Consider the following 11,426-nt stretch of genomic DNA (forward strand, 5'->3'; position numbering starts at 1 on the left):
AAATCTCCCCAAAGATGCTGCAACTCAGCCACATATGCCATCACAATTTTTTTTCCTTGTTGCAAGTCATACACTTTATCCTCAATCTCATCAATCAATATAATGTTCCCCTTTCCAGTATAAAGATTTGATAGGGTGTTCCATACATCTGAAGCCTTTGTGAGTGCCTCTACCGAATTATCAATGTTAGGAACCAAAGAGTTAAGCAACCCTGCCACAATCAGAGAATTTATGGCATTCCACTTCTTCCATTCAGTAATGGTCTTGTCTGCTGGTTCTGCAGCTTCACCACTCACACGTTCATCCAACCCTTTCGAGTTCAAAATCAACAGCGCCCTCCTTGACCACCGGAGATAGTTGGCCGCTCCTTCCAACTTGATTTCATTCATCGACAGCTCAAGTTTCTGACCGATGTCGGTATGGGAAACGATTGCTCCTCCTCCAGCGGCTCCTCCTCAATCTCCTTTGGTAGTGGTAAGTTCCGCTAGCTTCTCTAGAGCCTTGGCTAAATCCCCGTTGTCCCCCATGCTTGACACCAAACTAATCTCTCAGAAACACAAAAGAGCTTACCCGCAGGATGCCCTCTTCGTCTCCTTACTTGTCACTGCCTTCCCCTCCTTGCCGCTGCAGCAGCCTGCTCCCTTCCTCTTCATCTTCCTCCTAGCTGCCGCAACAATCTAGGTTTTCAGATCAGCAGTCCTTCCTGACGTTTCCCTCACTGCCCCTTGCTCTGATACCACGTCGACAGAGGTGATGGTCTAACTCAAGGTAGAGATAGATGGTGGCTGCAGGGACTGGGAGGAACACTCTCTTGTTAGGGTTACACAAATAGAAAGATCTTATATAGGTCAGGAATTGGGCTGGGCCAGATGGGCCACAACAGAGAACAACAAGACAGCCCAACAAGACATACAACATATTCACCAACAGTTATCGAACACTGTCCTATCTTGCCCACCTGAATAATTGGTCTTCTTCCATGTTGCATCTGTAAAAATCTTGGTACCTAAAGTGGACCAATTGCATAGACGACAATAATTATCATGGAAACGGTCTAGCTAAATCTTGAATTGAACGATGGCAACATAGAAATATATAATAGATTCACACAAATAGTACAGAGACGCGCGCACCGATTATCAATAAGTAGAAAATAACAGAACCTAGACTTAACATTGAAGGACTGGTAAAATACGAATCCCCTCCTTGGCAATCGCTCGCTCGAGCGATCGATTCGTGTCGGCGCGGAGCGCTCGCGTGGCAGCGCGAAGTCAATTCCCTTTTCGTCGCGTCACGCCTATCACACCTATTTCTAGTTCTAGTAACCGATCGACTCTCCCTTTTCGGCCCATCGTTTTCGAATTATTTCGAATCGTTTTCGTCTTCCCCTCCTTCCGCCCGTTCTCCTCTCTCCCCTGTTCTCCTCCCATTCAGCCCCGACGGAGAGGGCGATGGCGACGGCGTAGGCGAGGGTCCGATTCCCTGTGGCTAGTGCGCGACCTAGATTTCTCCTGCTCTCAGTTCACTAGCAAGGGCCAGTCGATTTCGGCGCTGTAAGGTTAGTATTCTAACTGGATCTAGTGGGGAGATCTGGGTCTCGCCGGCCGGTTTGTTTGTCCGGCGAGGGATTGCTTCCACCGTGGATTATTCTGATGGGATTTTGTTTGTCTGGCGAGGGATTGTTCCGGCGAGGGTTTGTTTTTTGGGTGGATTTTGTTCTCCGCGCTAGGTTCCTGATCCGTCTCTCGGTTCACAAATCTCTATTTATCTGGGTCTCGCCGGCCGGTTTGTTTGTGCGGCGAGGGATTGTTCCACCGTGGATTATTTTCTGATGGTATTTTGTTTTGTCCGGCGAGGGATTGTTCCGGCGAGGGTTTGTTTTTTGGGTGGATTTTGTTCTCCGTCCCTCGTTTCACAAATCTCTGTTATGGGATCGGCTGTAAATTGCGTTTGTCACTGTAATTGTAGCAGGAGAAAACAGAGATCATGGGACTTGTTTTCTAGGGGTTCACAAATTCCTGTTATGGGGTTTGTTTTATCAACTCACTTATTCACTTTTCATCAACAAGTATCTCAACGTTTAACCAACACATACGTTCTGAAGTTACCCACCTCTTTTTTCTATGTTAAGGGAATGATGAACTCATTTTTGTACTCCTGCATATGTTTTTGTTTGTTGCTGCTGCTGATTTCTACCTTTTTACAGTGGTGATTTTTGGTTGGGTTTGATATATTAACCAAGGCATTGTTATTTTTGATTTTTCGACTTGTTATCATTAGATGTCACTAAGAGTTTTTCTCATTATCATGGCATCTGTTTTTGTATGGCAGCGTTGTTGTTTGCATGGCGGGCAGTAAGAAACAAGGTGGTGATCAGCTAGGTGTTCGCAAAATGCCCAATGCTAGTGAGCGTGCTAGGAATCGGGCCTCTCCTTTTTCTATTGTCAGGTTATATGAACATCTAAGTTCTGATCAGAAGCAATCGATTGAGGATATGGATCTTGGTTCAATGCTTGACATCAAGTGCCATGTTCTTCACAACCCTTTGATAAGTTGGCTTGCTCCTTTGTATGATAGTCATTCTCGAGAGTTTGTCATTCAAGGGCGTGGTAGAATCCCTCTCAATGCTGATTCCATTTACCGCACACTCGGTCTTCCGCAGGGGGATATTCCTGTCGTGTATGCAATGCATTCTGTCATAGAGGCTCGTCTAGGTCCTTTGTTATTTCCTGGCCATAGCAGCACGCCGAAGATTACTGGTGTGTTCACAATGCTGTCACAGATGAATCAGTATGATGATATTTTCAAGCAAGTTTGGATGATGTACCTTGTCTGTACTTTGCTTGCACCAACAACGTCTAACAAAGTCAGCAACAGATGTTATCCTATACTGGTATATGTGTTATCCTCTAGTTTTTTAAAAAATCATTCAATTTTAGCATTTTTTTATTTATATATGTGCTTGTTTTTATTAATATATGTGAACAATCATTTTTACGCGGTGTTTATATTATTTTTTTGTAGGACAACATTATCAATGTCAGGAACATGAATCTTTGTCAGTTTGTGTGCGATAGATTGCAAGATGAGCTTTGTACTGGGAAGCCTTCTGGAGGCTGCCTGTTCCATGTTCAGTTACTGTATGTTGCTCTTTGGATATTAGCTCTCTTAACCTTGACCTTCCAGATGGTCGATTTGTTGCTAATATATGGTCAAAAAAAGATGTTGATACTGTGCTTGATGCTGACTTGAAGAGGGATGGATCTGGTTATGGGAATCTCGAGGTTAGTTAATCTTTTTGGGTTTCTCATCTTATGACATGAACTTATGGTCGATTTGTGCAAGCTGATGCATTTTTGTTTTTGTTTTGTCGCTAATATCAGTTGAAGCCACACCTTGCTATAAATTTCAACTTGTTTGGAGGGGCAGCTAGCTTTGAAAGATGGGTTGAAACCAATACTGCACCTAACTGCCCGAAAAATGTATGATAGAGTGATAATTTTTTTATTCAATTTTTTGTTTTTAAATTTTGTATGGCACCATTACATTTTTTAGTATCTCTCTTCTTTTAAATGATTTTTCCCCTTCATTTTTTTGTGTTGTTTTTTGATGTAGCGTAAAGACAAGGTTGCTAGATTAATGGGTGAGTTTGCTTCTGGTCTCACTGGTCTAATGAGTAAGCTTGTTCAAGGTTTGACTGAAGTTGATGATGATGAAGTTGTGGATACTGCAAAATTTGATAAGACATTACGTTCTCAAATGGTTGCCTCTCGTTCATTGGATGATGGAGGTGCTGGAAACACAACCTCTCCTATTGCGCAATCAACTGATGATCGTCCTGCTAAGATTGTAGGGAAATCACCAATACGCTGTCTGAAGAATGTGCCTTGCAACCAGAGTGCTGATGCTACAGATGTTAGAGGGGACGTGCCTTGCAACCAGATTGCTGATGATACAGATGTCGGAGGGGATGTCCTTTGCAACCAGAGTGCTGATGCTACAGATGTTGGAGGTGCTATTACTGCTGATCCATTGAATGTTGTTGATTCAGTTTCATCACCTGTCTTTGAGCAAACTAATGTTGTAGCAGAGGCCCCTGTTGTTGAGCAAACTCGTGTTACCAGGTCTGCTGCAAAAGCAGCTTGTGCTGCCAAAGTGCCATGTCAAACTGATAAGGTACCTGTTGTCAACTTTAGTGACAATATGTCTGACGGCGAGAGTTATCATTCTGGCCAGTGATTATGTTGATGAAGCCGTCACTGCTCACTTTGTTATTCAAAGCAGACGTCATGTGGATGGAGGTGAGGATGCTGATATCGTGTTGTCGGAATGTGCAGCCGTGCCAAGCCAGACAACTCTTTCTGGTGTTGCGACAGTTGTTCCCGGTGTTTCTCCTGAACTGGTTTCCAGCAGTGTACTCATGGATATTGATGGTGCTGTTGCGGAACCATCTGATGTTGATGCTCTAGTACGTTTTATGGAAACTGATATCACTGTCCCATCAGCAGATAATAGGATTGTGTTTCAGGGTCTTGAAAATCTTGCAGAAACTGCTGCTATGCATATTGATGGTGTTGTTGATGAGCGAGATATAGACAATGGGAAGCAAGTTTTATCTGAAACAAATGAAGCTGATCTTCTTCGTGCCAAAGATGCCAGTATTGATGGTGTTGTCATTTCTATTGGTACGAAGTCAGGGGAAGCTCTGAGTTCTAGCCCTGAGGTTGCTGTAATGAATGAAGACAATGGGAAAGGATTATCTGATGGTTATGATGCTGTCAGTGAGACAATCAACGACGTTGTGAATGATTTGAAAAGGAGTAGCTCTGGTCTTGATGCTTCTGAAGCGAAACGTAGTTGTGTTGTACGCGAGGATCGTTCTGTTAATCCTGTACAGAATGTACCGTCATCTGCTCCTAAGAAGAAGCCCAATGTGAGAGGCAGAAGGTATTTTTGATCGACCCTGTTTGAAGTTACTCACCAATGTATTTCATGTGTACTTATCAACATTTTCTGTCGTTGCATTTTCTTACATTTTCCCCTGTAAATGTATTCATGTTTTTTTCTTTTTTGCTCCTTTGTTTTTCGTGTAATTTTACCAATTACTATCTCATGAACTTACCAATGCATTTTTCTGGTAGTTATCAAACGCTGATTGTTTGCATGACATAGTATGTTTTATACTTCATTGTTGTGGAGTTTTTTCTAATAATTTTTAAGTTTTTTCTTTTTACAGGTCAGCTGTTTCTAAAATTCAGGTTGCTACAAGATCTTCCCCACGACGACCTCCTAGAGGTACTTCTTCAGGTGTTGCTGATAACATTGCAGTTAAATCAAAAGTGTATACTTTGAAAGACCGCTTTGAAGGCTCAACAAAAATTCACGCTGCTGGAACATCTACTGTAGTTGAAACTGGTAGTCAGATTTCAGCAGAGGGTGGTTCTGATGAGGTTGTTTTTAAGGATGTTGTTGTCCCTTCCAAGTCTACAAGTGAAACTGTTCCAACAGGAAAAGAATCTGCACATGAGGATCCAGTTGAAGTTAGCTTTGCAACTGGTAGCCAGATTTCAGCAGAGGGTGGTTCTGATGTGGTTGTCCCTTCTAAGTCTATAAGTGAAATTGTCCCAACAGGAAAAGAATCTGCACATGAGGAACCACTTGAAGTTAGCTTTGCTCCTCCAGATTTTGGTACCAGTGTTACAAATCAGATGGCTGATCCTGTTGGCGATGTTGACCATATGCATCTGCTTCTATTGGAACAACTGTTGATGTTGCTCGTGATGCTGAACAAAATGCAACAACTTCACCACAAGGTATTTGCTCTCTCTCTTTTTCGTTGTATCGCTTTATGTTTTGTATTCATTAGTTTTCATTCTTATTTGTTCGTTTGACGAAGTATGAAACTTTTTTTTTCAGAACAAATTGTTACTGTTGTTAAGAGAGCTAGACTTGTTGCTGCTGATGGCAAACTGAGTCTCACACCTGGCATCCCTATAGATCTTTCTGCTTATCATGTTTCTGTTGTAAATACATTTGCGTCTGAAAAAAGCGCTTCTCCAGCTGGTAATATGATTTTTTGTGTTGTGCTCTTTTTGATTTCTTTTTTTCATTTGTTTTGTTTGTCACGCTGCTGCTCACAATATCATTGTTTTTGCGCAGAGGCATTTGGAAATGTTGATGGTCATGTTTCTACCATTTCTGCTGATGTTGTTAAAGAATCAGAAACTGCAAATGTGTCATCTATCCCTCCTACTGGTTAGATCACTTTTCTATCTTGTGTTTTTTTTTACAGTTTTTACTTTCTTATTCATTTTCTTTGTGTTTTTTTACTCAACCTTTTTTACTTATTACTTGTTTCTGTGCATGTCTTGTTCCATCAATTCATCTACGTCCGTTCCGCGTATTATCTCCCACTTGTAATCTATGTATGCAGAATGCGTACCATCAGGGGAAGTTAATGCACGTATTCGTAATACGTTTACAAGGAACAAGAGAGGGAGGAAGAAGAACTAATTGTTATATTTACAAAACGTGCTTTTTTATGGATCATTTGGGTGTGGCGAAGTGATGGTCCTGTTGAGCTTTTACATGTATTAACTTTTATTTTATTTTTATATGGGGGAACAATATCCTGTATGAACGTTATGTAATTTATCCCTTTTTTTATGTAATGGATGATTACCTTGTTCTCAATAATTTGGCTCTGTGAGTGACTACTTTTTGTGGTGTGAGTGCATATGCTTTTCCTCCTCCCTTTTATTTTTATTTTTTTGGCTACATGTGCGGCGATGTTTTTTGTCGATGAAGACGGAGGTGCAACTGACCTTCAAGAATATTTGTTTTGATTACTTTTGTAGATGGGGTGCATCCTGTAATTGCCACCGAAATCAGTAACAATGAAGCTGGTATGTCTTACTGTTATATTTCTCTTTCTTTTTTTCCCATATAGAATATGATCTGTTTTGGATTTCTCAGATGATTTGGAGCTTCTTTACATTACTCCAGCTTTACCAGTACCTGTTCAGAATTCATCTGTTGCCAGTAGAACTCCAAGGACCAAGTTGCGCATGGAAAGGATTGTTCTTCCTTCGAAATTTATGCTTCCTCCATACAACTGAGTTACTAGCACTGATGAGCAAGAACTATTGTATCAGCAAGTTATAAAGCACAACAGCGACTCTGAACACTCTAAAATAAAAGAGTATGTAATTTTTTTCATGTTTACGCAATGATGTTTTTTCAGATAATTCATTATTTTTTAGTGACTTAGTTTGTTCATCCATTCTTTTTTTTTCGCAGATCAAGGTTCTTGATGATTGATCCTATGTGGGTTTCTACTGGTGACTTGGCTAGTAGTGTTATGCCTTCTGGAGAACTGTCAACGACAGTTGCCGAAATTGGAATTGCTGTTCTTCAGGTTGACTATCCGAAGAAGAAGATCATCTTCGCATGGATAGTAACTGTTTATTTGCTTGAAAGAAGATTTAATTCAAGAATACTCCAGAAACATTTCAGGATGGATGATAAGTATAAACTTAGTCACCAAAATCTGGTAAACTTTTGTGTTGATGTTTTTTCGATTTTGTGTTATTTGTGAACATTATATTTATTCCTTTTAGATCTTTTTTCTAATTCTTATTCCTTTCTTTCATCTTCCTTTTTGTTTTTTTAGTTGTCTTTTGCTGTGCTTCAGAATCTTGGAACAGAAAAGAAGCCCTGTGGTCATTGGTATTCACTGTTCTTGAATTTTGAGAAAAAAAAGGTTTGAAGTTCTTGATTCTGCACGTGGTCCTGATGACGAATCGCTCATTACTCATTCTAGCGATCTAGTTGATGCTATCAAGTGCATGTATCGGATAAATTACTCCAGTTCATCAAAACAGATTGATGACTATGAGTTGGTTTTCATTGAAGCTCCTAAGCAAAATAACAAGTATGTTTTTCTTTATCTACCTTATGCTTGTTCACTTATCAATACAAATTATAGGTTTTTTTAATAGCATGTGTGTGTTATTTTTTTTGTTTAGTCTACAACTCTGTTGGACATTTTATTTTTGTATATGATAGCTAACAAATCTTTTTTTGTATCTTTTTTTGAAGCATTGATTGTGGTTATTTTATGCTTAAGTTCCTTGAACTTTGGAATGGTCGAGTTGTTCCTGCTATCACTTATGATCAGATACCAGAACTCAGGAAGGTTCTAACATGGAATTGGTTAAACCATCCTCTCAACAAGTTGCAGAACTGGAGGTACCTGTTGGAAAGCAACCCTCTTTGAGGTATGAACTACCAGATGCAACTCAAATAAACTACCACTTACAGCATAAATAAGCTACTTCTTTTATTGCAGTCAAATTAATCAGCATTTTTTATATTTCCCTTGGTAATTTGGAACATTAACCGTTGGTAAATATGTGATGTAGTGTTTGGTGCAGGGCAGTTTGATAAACACTTGGGAGAGCGGTTGATAACTTTCAAGAATTCGACCTGGTCAGGGGTTTTTTTCGGGGGGAGGGTGTTTTTTTGTGAGGGTGTTGATAAGTTCATGTTTTTTTACAGCTATTCGTAGGCGACTAGGTTGATAAATTCACGTTGTTACATTTGATAAAATAACTGGTAGGGGGTTGATACATAACTGGTCAGGGCGTTGATAAGTACATTTTTTTGACAGACGACTGGGTTGATAATTATCAAGGATTTGTGTTTCATAACTTATGAAACGGAAAAATAATTCTCCAAAATGTTTCTTACAAGTTCATACGACATACACAGCATGACCATTACACAAATGACTGTACTCCTTTTTTCATTGCATAGTTCCATCCCGCTTTCCCCTCATCCTTTTTTTGCTTTGTCATGGGTTCCCTTCTTTTTTTGGAATTTCATCCTGCTACCTTCATGCCAACCTGTGTATTTTTTGCACATGGAATAATTTTAGTAAATGGTAATAACTTGTTTAATACCTTCTTGTATGTGTGTGTATATTTTTTGTAAGTTAGTACAGTACCTTGTCTCTGTCTGGGCATTTTGGTCTTTTGTGTCCAGGCAACCTGCAAAGTCCACACAATCTTGGTGCAGCCTTTTTCTTTTGTTTTGCAGCAGATTTCTCATGGAAATTCATAGGTCTTTCACCTAGGTTGAACCCTGGATTTCCTGACTGTGGTGGATCCTTGTAAGGGCGATGCTCATCTTCATTTGTCTCTTCGTCACTTGAATTTTTCTCTTCAGGGTGTATCTGTTCACTGTTGTGTCCATGATTGTTGTCTTCTCTTTCTTCATGACGCACATTGTCAGTATCTTGTTGAACTGGGTCATCAACTTTTTTCCTCTTACGTGTGACCTTTTCTTTCATCTGGAGGCGTTCAATTGCATCTTTGCATATAGCTTTCTTCAGTTCAGCAACTCCTTCAGCAAACAAGTCGTATGACCTATCATCCGTGCAGACAGTAGATAGTATGTGTGATATTTTGCTCATTTCAATTGCGTGTCTAACAGCCAAGTGTGTGTTCTGTGATGCTGTATTGCTTCTTCTCTCCGTCAATCGTGCTACCTCTATCCCAGCTGCAGTAGTCCATCTAGGGTTGATGAAACTGACAGGAAGCTCAGTCAAACCAATATGTGTAACTACCCTCATGACATGGCAGCATTGTATTCCATCACAAGCCATCTTTGAGCACGAGCATTTGTACACATCCTCATCAGGAGAAACACTAACCATATATGTTGATCTTGGGAACTCTGCAGTCCTATAGTTAGTCACCCTAATCACTCTGTATAGTCTCTTCTCTTCCACAACTTCAACATTGTAAGTAGTACACTTCCTTAGCTCTTCAGCAAACTTGCCGTATATTGGGTCTCTGTAGATTTTCATAGCTTCTCTTTCAATTGGGTTGAATCCCCAGTTTACAGACTCCTTGAACTCACTTTTCTCTCTTAGGCGATCTAGGTCGGACTGTTTCTTTTCTTGTATTATGATATATTCCTTGAAGAATGTTGCAATCGAATCTTTCCTTTTTACGTAGTGTTTGAACAAGGAGTTTGTGCTCTCACTTCTTCCTGTCGATGAAGTGAATGGGAAGAAGTTCTCTTTGAAGTATGCTGGGACCCACTGATCTCTGATGTCATATATTCTGTCCAGGTGTGGCTCTCCCAATGCATTATGACTATCTAGTAGAGCATGCCAGTCATTTTCAAATTCTTCTGGAGTAAATGAGTTCCTTATAACTGCCCTTAGCTCTTCCTTTAGAGTCCCTCTTACTGCGAAGAATAGGGACAACTTGTCATCCAGGTTCTTGCTGATGTGGAAGTTGCAGAAACGGTGGACTGTGTAAGGTAATGCTTCAGATATTGCAATCCGCATTGCAACGTCTTGGTCTGTTATTATAGTTTCTGGGTGCTTGTTGTCCATGGCAGACAGGAATTCCTCGAACAGCCACTTGAATGTGTCTGCTCTCTCATCCTCCAGCAATCCTACTCCAAACACAACTGTCTTGCCATAGTTATCAACCCCTATTATTGGAGCAAATGGCATCCCATACTGGTTGGTTGAAAATGTTGTATCAAATGATACAAATTGACCAAACTTTGAGTAGTTTGCCCTCCTTATTTGGTCTGTCCAAAATAAGCTTTTCACTCTATTCTCGCTGTCAACATCTATCGAATGTCTGAATCCAGGCATTTTTTCACGTGCTTCCTTGAATAGTACCAGTAACTCTTCAATGTCCCTGTTCTTGATTTTCTTTCTTTCTTTCGCTAGCTCGTTTTCTAGGTTTTTTGTATCAAATGGAACAGCCCTGAAGCTCCCCCTTGTTTTCCTGAATATTTTCATTATGTTCCTTGGTGGAACTCTTGTCTCTTGTAGGATGTGGATTAGAATCTTGTCTGAGGCAGACATTGACCTGTGACACTTCATGAACCTTACGATCCACTCTGACGGAGCTAGATTGTGGTTATGTTCTAGTCTTATGTTTGTTATTGACCACTTGCCTCTGTATTCCTTCACAAACATTCTGACTTGGCATTTTGTTTGCACAATCCTGGATGTTCGTCATTGTCTAAGTGCACTGTCAACATATGTATCGTCACGGCACCTGTTGCATGCGAATGTCTGTCTTGATATTTCATTGGTTTTCCTAGATTCGTAGGAGGTGTCCTTTTTTATTGCAAATCCAACCCTTCTTGCGTACACTGCAAAGAAGAAGAATGCATCCTCTTTTGAATCGAATTCCATCCCAACTGTCGGAGTAGATGCCTCTGATATTTCTTGCATTGTTGGATACTTCTTGTTTGCAAACATTCTGTCCATTTCAAGCTCTTCAGCAGTCGGTTCCTCTGGATTCAGCACTGACTCAATAATTTCTTCATATTTATCTTCTTCTCTGTTCCCATGCTCATTACCATTCGAATAATAAGCTTTGTCATCTGGG

The 11,426-nt window shown here is 40.3% G+C and overlaps 1 protein-coding gene across 1 annotated transcript; it reads right to left on the reverse strand.

Moving 5' to 3' along the window:
• Nucleotides 1-8,882: 8,882 nt before the first annotated feature.
• On the reverse strand, nucleotides 8,883-10,894 carry LOC127334613 (protein FAR1-RELATED SEQUENCE 5-like). Its single transcript, XM_051361115.1, has 2 exons — nucleotides 9,008-10,894; nucleotides 8,883-8,906 (listed from the first exon to the last, which is right to left on the reverse strand). The coding sequence occupies exons 1-2, from the start codon at nucleotides 10,892-10,894 to the stop codon at nucleotides 8,883-8,885; spliced, it is 1,911 nt and encodes a 636-aa protein (XP_051217075.1).
• Between the last annotated feature and the right edge of the window lie 532 nt (nucleotides 10,895-11,426).

The sequence above is a fragment of the Lolium perenne genome, chromosome 1, assembly GCF_019359855.2.
Source record: "Lolium perenne isolate Kyuss_39 chromosome 1, Kyuss_2.0, whole genome shotgun sequence".
Classification (NCBI taxonomy): domain Eukaryota; kingdom Viridiplantae; phylum Streptophyta; class Magnoliopsida; order Poales; family Poaceae; genus Lolium; species Lolium perenne.